The sequence below is a fragment of the Jaculus jaculus genome, chromosome 4 (genome assembly GCF_020740685.1).
Source record: "Jaculus jaculus isolate mJacJac1 chromosome 4, mJacJac1.mat.Y.cur, whole genome shotgun sequence".
NCBI lineage: Eukaryota > Metazoa > Chordata > Mammalia > Rodentia > Dipodidae > Jaculus > Jaculus jaculus.
In genome coordinates this window covers 176782372-176794764 of record NC_059105.1, presented here as the reverse complement: position 1 = coordinate 176794764, position 12393 = coordinate 176782372, and the positions used below count along the sequence as shown (strand labels likewise).

Genomic DNA, 12393 nt, shown 5'->3' with positions numbered 1-12393 from the left:
GTGTGAGTGACAAGGTCACCGAGTAGCCAAAAGTCAGGTAAAGAAAAGAATAGCAAATAGCCAGAATTGTGGGTTCCTAAACTAGCTCTGTTCACCCTAAATATGCATCCTTCTTTTCCGCCAATACCCGACAAGTTTTTCATGGGAAATTGCATTGGCATTACAATAATATGCACTGGTTATTGTAGTGACACGATTTCAGATTCTTGCAGTAGCCTTCGCTTTGTTCCTCAGCTATCTTCCCTGGTTGCCTTCTTGTAGACCTGTAAAGTGCTGGATGGGTGGTCAGGATACTACAAGTTTTGTGGTCACCCATGTACGAGCTGTAGCCCAGAGCTGTCCCAAGGGTGGCGAGGAAAAGAGCCTCCACATCATCCAGCAACTCAGCAAGAGACTGCAGACGGCACCAAAATGAACACGTGCATCAGACCTTGATGCAGGGCTGCTTCTCGTGGCTGGTTTGTATTGAAAGCAAATGTCAAGAGTCAATGTGTGGGGCTGCCGGCAGCCGTGGGCCAAAGAATCAAGACAAATGTACTGAGCGGTATTGTATTAGAAATACTGAGGGTCAGCAAAACGAAGGTGTATCAATGGGAAAACAATCCTATCCATACCCCGTGAGTAGCATTATTTTGTTGTAGTAGGGGCAGAATGTCAAAGGGACAGAAGGAAAGCAACCAGGTAAAATGAAGCGAGTTAGTTCACAAGTAAACTAGGTAGGTTCTACACAGCTGTGTCCTCTTCTGACTTACTTGTTTTCATAAATAGAGCCTTCACAAGCGAACAGGTGGCATTATGCTGAACCACGGCACGCCTTAGAGAACTGGCAGATGCCACCTGCTCATTGCTAACATAATTACTGCTAAGGTGCCTCAGATTTAAGATTTAACTGTCATCTAATCTTAACTTTGTGGGCAGTGTTACCTGTTTCATAGCTTAGGTAAAAATCTTAGGAGATGTTCCCAGACTGCCAAGTATGGACCACTGTTCAGCCTAAGTGACTGCAGAAGATAAGAAAAGAATGCATGTGAAAGAACTTGAAGAGATTTTTTTAAAAAGTATTAGAGAGACGGCTAAGCAGTTCAGTGTGCTTCCTGCACAAACATAAGGGGCTGACAGGGGCTTGAAACTGCTCAAGTTCCAACCTCCAGAGCCCATGTAAGCAGCTGGGCTTGGCCATGTGCACCTGTAACCCCAGTCCCACAAAGGGGAACAGAGGCCAGGGAGGCGCCCAGGCTCACGAAAAACAACAAGCTCCCATATCAGTAAGAGACTCTGGCTCCAATGAATGGGAGAGTGGTCAGAGTAATGGTGACTTTCTGCTAGAACCACCACTGGTGAGTGCTCCTCCTCTGCATGTGAGTGCTCCTCCTCTGCATGTGAGTGCTCCTCCTCTGCATGTGAGTGCGTGGGCACTGAGGGGGCATGTACACTACACATACTGTACCACATACACACGTGTACCACCAACACACCAAGTCACACAAACCACACACATGAGATCACACACACACGCACACCCATACACACACGGCATGGACAAATACCTGCATGTCTCGTCTTACCTTCAACACGTCCAGACCCTCTGTTCTTAGAAATACAATTGTGAGAGAAGATCTCATCTTACTAAATAAGACATTTACACACAATTATTTAGAAAAAATACTGAATTCAAGATGTGTTTAATTTTTCTATACTTCCAATCTAAAGGATAAAAGGAACAAGGGGGAGAGGGTTGAGGAGGGAAATTTCTCCTACCAAAGAGATAGTAAATCTTTTAGCAAGTATTGTCTGTGGGGTGAGAAATCATACAACATCTAACTATTGGAAATAGCCCAAATAATGAGGAGATCAAAGTAGAAAACGGAGTAATAGAAACAAAATAATTTCATGTGTTAATCTTTTCTGTGACTCATGTCATTTTTCTTAGTTCTGGACACTTCTCCTGAACGACATCTTTTCTGATTTAAAGGAAAAATTGACACATTGTGAATGGAATCATTATAGATTCCAATAAAGTAGTTTATAACTAAAGACATAAATAGTTCTCCTTTCCTTACTTGTGTTTGCTGTTAACTTTTTGTTTCGACTGCTTGTAAACTATTTGGTCCAAAGGTTAGAGACACTCAACAGTAAGTAGCTTTTTGTTATGTATCTTCATACCTGAAGAAAACTTTTGGTTTTTTATAATGTCAAAAATAAATTAAGGCATACCTTTTCAAGTTAATTTTATGACTTGCCAAATGGACCTTTAAGAATATGTGTTTTGGGCCGGACGTGGTGGTGCATACCTTTAATCCCAGCATTCGGGAGGCAGAGGTAGGAGCATCACCATGAGTTCAAGGCCACCCTGAGACTACATAATGAATTCCAGGTCAGCATGAGCTAGAGTGAGACCCTACCTCAAAAATAAAAAAAAAAAAAATAAGAAAGAGAAAAAGAAATATGCATTTTGATTTTTCTTGGAGAATTACGCATAGTTATCATGTAAGCATAAGAGTACTTTGAAATGGACAGCAGTAGCTTGACTGTTTTCCTCTCCTGTGAGGCTTTTCTTTCCATTTGGGGGAAATAGACAATGATAAGGATGAGCAGCTATAGTTACCTGATTGCTAAGCCACAACGATGGATGCCATCTAACTTGCTCCCAGACAGAGCAGTTTGGGGAGTGCTGTAAATAAGCCTTTGGTTTCCTGGGAGGGGGAAAAGCATGTGGACATCCTCTCCCTGATACATTTGCTTAACAGGTAACTAGGGGAGGTGTGCACCTCCTTGTGCACCTGGCTTAGGTGGGCCCTGGGGAATCGAGCCAGGATCTTTAGGCTTTGAAGGCAAATGCTTTGTCTGCTTATTTTTGAAATTAAATTAATCTTTAGAACGGCTTGCTTCTCTGCCTTGTCATTCATTAACAAAGCATCTAAAGGAAGCATTTGGGTTTCTTCTCTGAGAGGCCTGTGCATTCGTTCTCATTCGCTCTCCCTATCTCATCTAGAGATCTGTCTTCTGACGGGGGAGGTTTCGGCTGAGCCCGTGCAATGGATCTTAGAGAATTCCCAAGGTGATGATGAGTGTGGTTTGTGAACTTACAAATGGCACCCCTTATTCCCCACCCTCTCGTCACTCGCTCTATATTACATGCACATGGCTTCACTCCAGTGGCCACCAATGTTCCTGTTTCAGCTTTCAACACACTAAGGCGCTGTAGCCCCCTTCAGTCAGCTTTCCTGGGTGAGTTTGCCCCTCTCCCAATACACCATAGGAGCTTCCTGTCCCCTCTTGTTACCCATATACTTTGGATCCCCAAAACTCAGCTGCATTGTCTTTGCGTGGCTTTTGAGCTCCTATCCTGTGTCTGGTGTGGGACAACCCAGGGTTGATGAACCTTCTCCAAGTATCAGAAATTTTATGGCTGTTTCTGGTGAATCAAACCCTGGACTACTTTGTTGGAGACATTGTTGCGTGCACGTAAAATCACAATTTTGGATATAAAGAGCATCTTAAAAGTTCTTCTGTAGAAATAATAGTAATAAGCAGGACAATGAAAATGCAGATCCCCATGGGATGCACGCTGCTGGTGTTTTCTCACGCCGTTTGCGCCCTTTGGAACAACGCAGCTCGCTGCTGGCAGTCTTGTGATCCTTCTCCTCCAGTATAGGCGCCGCTCTGCAAGATCTTTTCTCAACTTGATAACATGTCCTGTGTTTCTGTGCAGTTTTTAAATAAAGAGCTTCTCTTTTAGGTTTCTAATCAAAGCAGAAGTGATGTTTTATTGAAACAAGAAAGACGGGAAGTTCTTCTCATAAACAAAGGTAAAAAAAGAAAAAAAAAAACAAACGAGCTCCAGTGTTGAAACCATTTCAGTATGGCTATCTTGGCAGCCGTAGACATACATGAGAAGTTTGCCAGCAATGTAGACTTAGAAAGAAAGGAATTAATTGTTCTAGAGGCAGGAAGAGGGTAAAAAGAGGATGCGCTTTTGACGGCAGAGACACTTCCTGGCTGGGTACAGGGTATTCTCAGTGTCACACAGCCTAACCTCCCATAGGCCCATGCCACTCTCCACCTGGGATTATATTGGGAATTTTGCTGAGGAGTGATATCAGGTCTTTAAAACGTTAAAATACCATTCCTTAATTCACAGCGTTGTAGTTTCTTTTCTGCATTCTATGATTCTTCAGAGAGCCCCATGAGTATTTTTTTTAAGGTAGGGTCTCACTAGCCCAGGGTGACCTGGAATTCACTCTGTAGTCTCAGGGTGGCCTTGAACTCACAGCGATCCTCGTTCCTCTGCCTCCCAAGTGTTGGGATTAATGGCGTGCACCGCCACGCTCAGTTCCCATGAGGATTTTCACACAAGCATTTGGTGGTTCTTTTACATCCATGGGATGTAATGCATTTCAGCTAAGATTTGACCTCTTTAAAGCAGAGAGTTGCTACATACTCACCCTGGAGAGAGAAACTAGGAAAGAAAAAACATTCAGTCAATATATTTTAGCTTCTTAAGAGGTATTCATCATTATCGTGGTTTGAATATGTGTTATAAGTTTATTTTGTATTCTGTCTCAATATCATATCGTTGGGCTCAAACGCCATATGCATTATTTTCATCATCCTTGCCTATTCTGAGAGGAGTTTAGGTCCTCCTACATCTTACCCTTAGTGAGTTTCAGGGCTCGTCTGGCTTGGTCATGTCCAGTGCCTCCTTTCTGTCACTCCACGCTGTCATTCTGTGGTCATTTTGGGTGACAATCTCTTCCTTCCTGCACACTTTGGTGCCTGCGTAACTCTGCCAGCTGTCCATCCACGACTTCATCTTTGAACTTGCTAGTGTGCTTCCTAAGAAATCTCACCTTTTTGTTTTTATCTTAATTAAGATAATTTTCCATTTGCACAATCAGAACTTGTTTTGAAACTGTCTTTTCATTTTGAAGCCAGGTCCTCACTTGGAAAGCCAGTCTATTATAGATGTTTCCGATTCTTACGATGTTAGCAAGTATGTTCCTGCTGGGCTTCCAATTTGAGATGGAAAAGCATTCATGTAATTTTCATCCTTAAATTCTTTAACTTCAAATATTCATTCTGATTTTAGCAAGAACAAATTGTGAAGTATTTTCAAATGATTATAATTACATATTATTTGACTGTTGAGTTACTTTTTTTTTTTTTTTTTTTTTTTTTTACTTCTTGTGCAAGTCATTAAGTACAGCGAGTGGTGCCAATCATGTGCATGGAAAACCTCTCTCCATCCAATATTTTATGTTTCCCTTAGAGGAACTTGGCGGGTCCTCAGCCCTTCTCCCAACATCTGAACCTTCCCTCACTCGATTTGGCCTCCAGTCACCCACACTTGAAGTGACATGGGTTATGTTGTGAAACAAAGTGTCTGGACAGTCATAACAAAGACAGGTGGAAGAAGGACACATTGACTCCTTGCTCTTCCTGGCCCAGGACATTTTCCAATAATCCATGGACTGCAGTTCCACACAGGAGTTGTGGATGGAAAACAGACCTTCATGGGGAACCTGTAATCCTGAGTAAGAAGATCAGCTAGTGGGCTATAGTTTCTTTCAGCTTTAAATTTCAGCTGTTTATGAGGCAGAATTTTCATCAGTTTCTGTCAGAATGTCTTGGAACTTGAATCCACAGTGAGTGAGGGAGATGTGAGAGGGAAGGCAGACAGTTTTTTGAGCAGAGGCAGGAGACAGTAGGAAATCTACACAGCCTGTGTCAGACACCCATCCACATAGAAACACACCCAAAAATATACAGGAAAGACTCTGGAGGCACTTAGATTACTGTACATGTAATGCATACTTTATTAAAAATCCCTAGAAGTTACCTTAGGGACATGATACAAATTACCATAAAAATTGGTATAATGAATGCTTATTAGAGATTCAGATTATATGCAGGTAGTTAATGAGGCAGCATTTCTTTGGTAAAGTTTACTGTGTGCTCATCACAATTTGATTGTCTTCATCTTGTCCATGTTCTTTAGAGGGAAAACAGGGGCTGTACAGTGATGTTCCAGTAATACAAGGAAAGTCTTCAATACACCAGCAGAAACAGTGAGTATACTATAATTACACAAATTTCAAGAGAGTACAATTATGCTATTGAAAATTAATTATCAGTGTTTGAATATAAAAAGAAGGAAAACAATAGCAACAAAGGCAGCTAATAATGACACCAAATTTTACAACAGAGCCTAGGAAGGATAGAAAAGTCTCTTTTTCAACAAACCTTTTCCTTTTTTTCATGAGGATTTCCTGTCAGGTAACCTATTACAGTTATTGCCACACCACCAAAGAATGGAAAGCCACACATGGCTGTGAAATCATGGACTTGTGCTGTTCCACATAGCTCACTAACTCAGTGTCGAACATACATGTAATTATAATTACTGTGATCATTGTACTCTAGCGTTTTCGTGACATGGGAATTTTGGTGCTTCACGTCAACTGGACATTTTAGGTCTATGGTTGTATAAAAGGGATGATTTCAAGCTGCTTTCCCAGCATTCAGATGGTTTCCCGGATTCCAAATCCTGGGCTCCATGCATAGCAGCACAGTGAGTTAAGTAAGGGCAGCTTTCCTTCCCCTGCACTTGATGACGGAGGAATCAGTCTCACACTCAAGCCCAGCATTACCTTCCCCTCTATAGCCATCCCTAAGATCACTTTCAAGGTAAAGTGCAAACATGGAACAAATGCCCTTCACTCTACCCCTGCTTTGAGCTTTCATTTTCCTTCCTAGAGGTTCTGAATCACTTCATGGTTCTACGTATCACATCCTTCTCTCTTGTTGTCTAAGCTACTTCTGGTACTGGTCTGGCCTTTGCAACCTGTGAGCCATCAGGTCTCAAGTTACTGTTCTCTTCCTTGGGCTCTCGGTGTATCACACTGCCATCAGGCTCAAGGGTTGGTGAGCAGAATCCATAGTCAAGTGGAGAGGTCTAAGGGAACCCCAAACGGTCTTCACTGTGACTCAGTCTCCGAGGTCTTGCTTCATGAATCCATCTGTAAAGTAGCATACTCACAGTGACAAGTCATGCTCTCACCATAAAATTACCTTGTTTTGTATTTGCTGAGACACTCATTACTGTTTGGAAATATCTCATTTATTTACCAGTTTTGCCATTTTCATTCTAACTGGCTAGCTTTCCCCAGTTCCATGAGAACATGTCTGTCTTACTCAATGCAGGTGTCTCTAGTAGCCAGAATGGCTACTCAGTAGTTGGTGATTGGATAAGTCACAGTTTTCCCTCAGTATTGTTGCTGTACCTTTTCATAGATAAGATTGTATCTAGAATTATTCATTAGAATATGAACTCAAACGTAAGATCTACCCAGACAAGAAAAATTATTTCATATATTACTTTTAACTCCTCATAAAGTTGTATTTTTGTAACACGGTTGACTTGAATATAATATGAATGTTAGAACAATTTTTTTAGTGTCTCCATTTATTTATTTACTTATTTCTTTATTTGGGAGAGAGAGGTAGATAGAGAGAAAATGAGCACAAGAGGGCCTACAGCCACTGTAAACGAATTCAAGACATATGTGCCACCCTGTGCATCTGGCTTATGTGGGTACTGGGGAATCAAACTTGGGTCCTTAGGCTTAGTAGGAAAGCACCTTAACCACCAAGCCATCTGTTCAGCCCAGAACTGAGATAATTTTTGTTTATTTTTATTTATTTATTTATTTGAGAGTGACAGACAGAGAAAGGGTGGGGGGAGCGAGAGATAGAATGGGCACACCAGTGCCTCCAGCCATTGCAAATGAACTCCAGACGCGTGCGCCCCCTTGTGCATCTGGCTAACGTGGGTCCTGGGGTATCGAGACTGAACCAGGGTCCTTAGGCTTCACAGGAAAGCACTTAACCGCTAAGCCATCTCTCTAGCTCCTAAGATAATTTTTAATGAAAGAAATAGATCAAGTGAAATACTAATGGTAGTGATTATAAAAATTATCATAATAACAAGAATTAGTAGGTATTATTTGCTAAGTACTTACTAATACTAAACATTGAGCTATTTCTGTGTGTATTCATTTGTTTCTTTTAAAAAATATTTTATTTATTTAAGGGGGGGGCAGATACTGTTGCACAAGGCAAGGCCTCCAGCCATTGCAAACTAACTCTGGACACATGCTCCATCTTGTGAATCTGGTTTACATGGGAAATAGGTACTTGAACCTGGGTCCTTCGGTTTCACAGGCAAGTGCCTTAACTTCTAAGCTGTCCCTCCAGCCCTCATTTATTTTGTAATACAACACTATGAGAAGATGCAATTATTTTTTGTTTTCTTAGGGTGATGGGGATTGAACCCAGGGCTTACAGATGCCAGGCGAGGGCTCTAACACTAAGCAGTGTCTCCAGCCATATAATTATTTGGCAGAAGAAACAAAGGAATCCCCCATTCTCTGGGTTGTACATTTTACCTTCTACTCCCAATACCACAGGGAATGTCTAGCATGCTATAAAAGATTTTTTTTTTAATCCTTAGCAAAATTTTAGCGTAAAGTTTATAAGCAGTGAGCATTCTGGGCTAGAGAGATGACTTAGTAGCTAAGGCACTTACTTTTGAAGCCTAAAGACCCAGGTTTGGTTCTCCAGATCTCATGTAAGCCAGATGAACAAGGTAGGGCATGCATCTGGAGTTTGTTTGCAGTAGCTAGAGGCCCTGGAGTACCCATTCTCTCCCTTTCTCTCTCCCTCTCTTTGTCTCAAATAAAAATAAATTTTAAAAGGATCAGCAATGAACGTTCACACATTGTACTTTAACAGATTATGAAGCATTAATTTATGTAATGATCTTAAAACAATCATTTGAAGTTCACGGTATAATGAATGTCAAAAACCTGTTGATAGTCGAAGCACATTCCAGGTGATATAAAAGTATTATCCAGTGTCAAAAGGCCTCTGGGTATAAATATAAAAACGTCCCTAGAGCTGGGATCTTAATTTATGGATGTCAGCAGTAGTGAGTTACAAAATCTCTTTGTTGTTAGGAAATAAACCTCTGCCTGGCCTGACCTCTATCCTTCCGACCTTAGTGCATCTTCGCCTCCTTTGTCTCAGCACCCTCGGCCTCACTTGGGTTTCACAGCACCCTGCACTACATTATGCGTCCTCATCGTCACTTCCTCTATGGCTTCAGCCAGGTGTCCTTTTAAAGCTTGTGTGGCTGGGGAGGTGGCTTAGTGGGTAGAGAGCCTGCTGTGCCAGCGTGAGGACCTGACCTCCATAGCCAGCGCCCACCTAAAGAGCTGGCATGGCCGTCTGCCTACAACCCTGCTGCTGAGGGGTTACAGTGAGAATGACCAGCGCTGGATGAGCAGCCAGCCTAACTGGTACCTGGCAAGCTCCAAGCTCAGTGGGAGACTCTGTCAGGGGCATAGGGCAGAAGGGTGATGGGGAGGGCAAACGCTGTTCTCCTTCAGCCTCAGCAACACACCACTGGGTGTGTGTGTCTGCAGATACACACACACACACGCATGGATCATGCAGACATCACACACACACACACACACATCCAGACCTCTCTCTCACACACACACACACACACGCATGGATCATGCAGCTCTCTCTCTCTCTCTCTCTCTCTCTCACACACACACGCATGGATCATGCAGACATCACACACACACACATCCAGACCTCTCTCTCTCTCTCTCTCTCTCTCACACACACACACACACGGATCATGCAGACATCACACACACACACATCCAGACCTCTCTCTCTTGCTCACACACACACACACACACACACACGCATGGATCATGCAGACATCACACACACACACATCCAGAGCTCTCTCTCTCTCTCTCTCTCACACACACACACACACACACGCATGATCATGCAGACATGACACACACACATCCAGACCTCTCTCTCTCACACACACATACATGGATCATGCAGACATCACACACACACACACACACATCCAGACCTCTCTATCTGTCTCTCTCTTTCTGTCTGTCTATCTCTCTCTCTCTCTCACACACACACACACATGAAAAAGAAATCATACCAGATCATCTGGCTCCGGCGTGGGAAGCTTTCCCTCAGTGCAGTGCGCCCTTTCCTTACAGGACATTCACTTTCCTACATAAATCCCCAGGCCGCCCAGCTCTCCCTCGCCTTGCTCCTCTTCTTCTCCTTGCCTGAGCATCTCGGCTGTCCCTTCTCGTGCTTCCTTCGGCTCCCCGAGCCCGCCGTGACTCCACTTCAGCCGGAATCCTCGTCCTCACGCTTCGCAGTCTCTCTTAACCACCTTTCTTCCTTTTTGGTCTCATCCCTGTGCATTTCTGCAATTCTAAAACAGAAGTTGAATAGTCTCTTCCTGCAAATAAGAGGCAAGTGGTGTATGACTAAATAAATACATTATCAGTGGCCGGGCATGGTGGCACACTTCTGTGACCTCAGCATTTGGAAGGTGGAAGGACAGGAGTTTAGGGTCAGCCTTGGCTACATTGAAAGTTCAAGGCTAGTCTGTGCTGTATGAGGGCTTATCTCAGAAAGCACTGAATAAATAAGTACAAATTCTACTTAATCGTGTCCTCCCATAAACCTTCAAGCACTATATAAGAACAAATGGTCTTTATTATAGATTTCTTTAAAATGCAGCTACATTATATGGAAACCTATGGAATGATATGTATGCCCTTGCTTTCATATGTTATTATTAGCATGTGAATGTTCCTGACATGCTGAGTATCTAATGTGATTCCTGTTTTGAAAGTGTGAGCATGAGCTTGCCCAGTGTGCCAGTGGAGGACTTAAGTCCAGGCTTGGAACCTGACGTCAGTTCTGTGAGTGACAGTTGTCAAATCACGTCGTCACCGGTGATGTCTTCTCAAAGCACGTCCATCAAGGAAACAGTGAGAAAACTGATGTCTAATCTAAGGTAAAAATAATTACTAATGTTTTCCATATACTTTTTTGGACTTGCTAAGTAAACAGCAACAACATTTGTGGATTTTTTTTTTCTTTCTACTGAGTGGGAATGTTATTGACAAACTCGATGGAGTAAGTTTATGACCTTTCTCCTGACTGTATTCTGTTAGATATGACATAGGCTAATGTACCCTGGAAAGGGAACTATGTTTATTAATTACCTACCATTATACAGGCCAGCAAAATGATAGATGTTACTTAGTTTTCCCTTGACTGTAACCTAAAAAAATGTCTTACTGAATTTGTTTGGTAATACTTTTTTATTCTGTTCACAAAGACTCATATGACATTTACATGGTCTTTAAAAAAGCCTATTTTTGTAGTTTTATATACCTAACTTACTGAAGGAAACTGAGCTTTACTTTTGTGTTCCAATGAATATTGACATTTGTGAACAGGATTATTTGAAGAATTTAGATATTTGGATTCAGTTCTCAAAGGAGTGACCCCAGGAGTGAGTGAAGACCAGGATTCAGGGCTTTTGCAGACTGCTGTGGGGGGAGACTCCTCAGTCAAGTGCAAGGAGGTCTGTAAACAGGACCTTCACTACATTCGTGTCCCGTATTGATTTCACTGGGTTCAAAAATTTGCTGGCTGAGCCGAGAGGCTGTGGTCAAGGAGAACATAAAACTTCCCCTGCCTCACTGGTACTCCCCTTACAGCCCAGTAACCTTGTCAGGGGCTGGCGGAATCTTCTTCCAGGTGGGAGTTTTCAGAGTAGAAGCAGGAAGGTAGACAGAAAAAGAAAGTCAGCAGGTGGCTAAGGCTATGGTGTTCTTGGTGAAGGGAGGCAGCTAAGCACTGTGCTGCGTGCTGACATGTGAAGACCCTACCAGCTGCCTATCAGGACTCACGTTGAGCACCAGACCCGCCCCAGGAGCCTGAAAATCACTGGGTTCTCTGCAGCGAGACCTGTTGGTGGTGGAGCAGTAAAGCCGCAGCCTGACATTTGTCACCAACAAATTCTGACCATCACCTGTGCCAGGGTTGGGAGGCTTAGAGCAGTCTGGAGAAAAGCCCGAAGGCCAGACCTCTGCACTGCGCCGGTATCATAAGGTTGTAAGAAGCTACTGCTACCATGAACTGGGCGGGTCTGTGCCATGCCCTGGTGTCCCTTCGCAGAACGCCTGAAGAATGCGGTTTCTTCACAGCGTCTTAACAACCGCCAGTACTTTTCCAAGTGAGAATTTAATCCCTCAGCTTTGCGGTTGGATAACTAAGATTCATTTATTGTCTGTGAGATTCAGGCATGTCACTTGGTCACTAAGGCTTGGTAGTATGCAATCAGTTATATTTATTGATGCTCGTATGGGTGTGTGCTTGCATATATCTGAATAAATATGTGAATATCATTTAAAATGTGTTGATAGGACCACACATCCAGTAACTGGGCCATTACTATGAGTAAAGCAGACTTTC

General features: G+C 42.8%; 1 protein-coding gene across 1 annotated transcript in view; it reads left to right on the top strand.

Moving 5' to 3' along the window:
* The window catches only part of Morc1 (MORC family CW-type zinc finger 1), a 168681-nt gene that overhangs the window by 136230 nt on the left and 20058 nt on the right, over nucleotides 1–12393 (top strand). Inside the window, 3 exon segments of the mRNA XM_012950005.2 lie at nucleotides 3740–3809; nucleotides 5999–6068; nucleotides 10760–10924. Coding sequence (XP_012805459.2) covers nucleotides 3740–3809; nucleotides 5999–6068; nucleotides 10760–10924 — 305 coding nt within the window.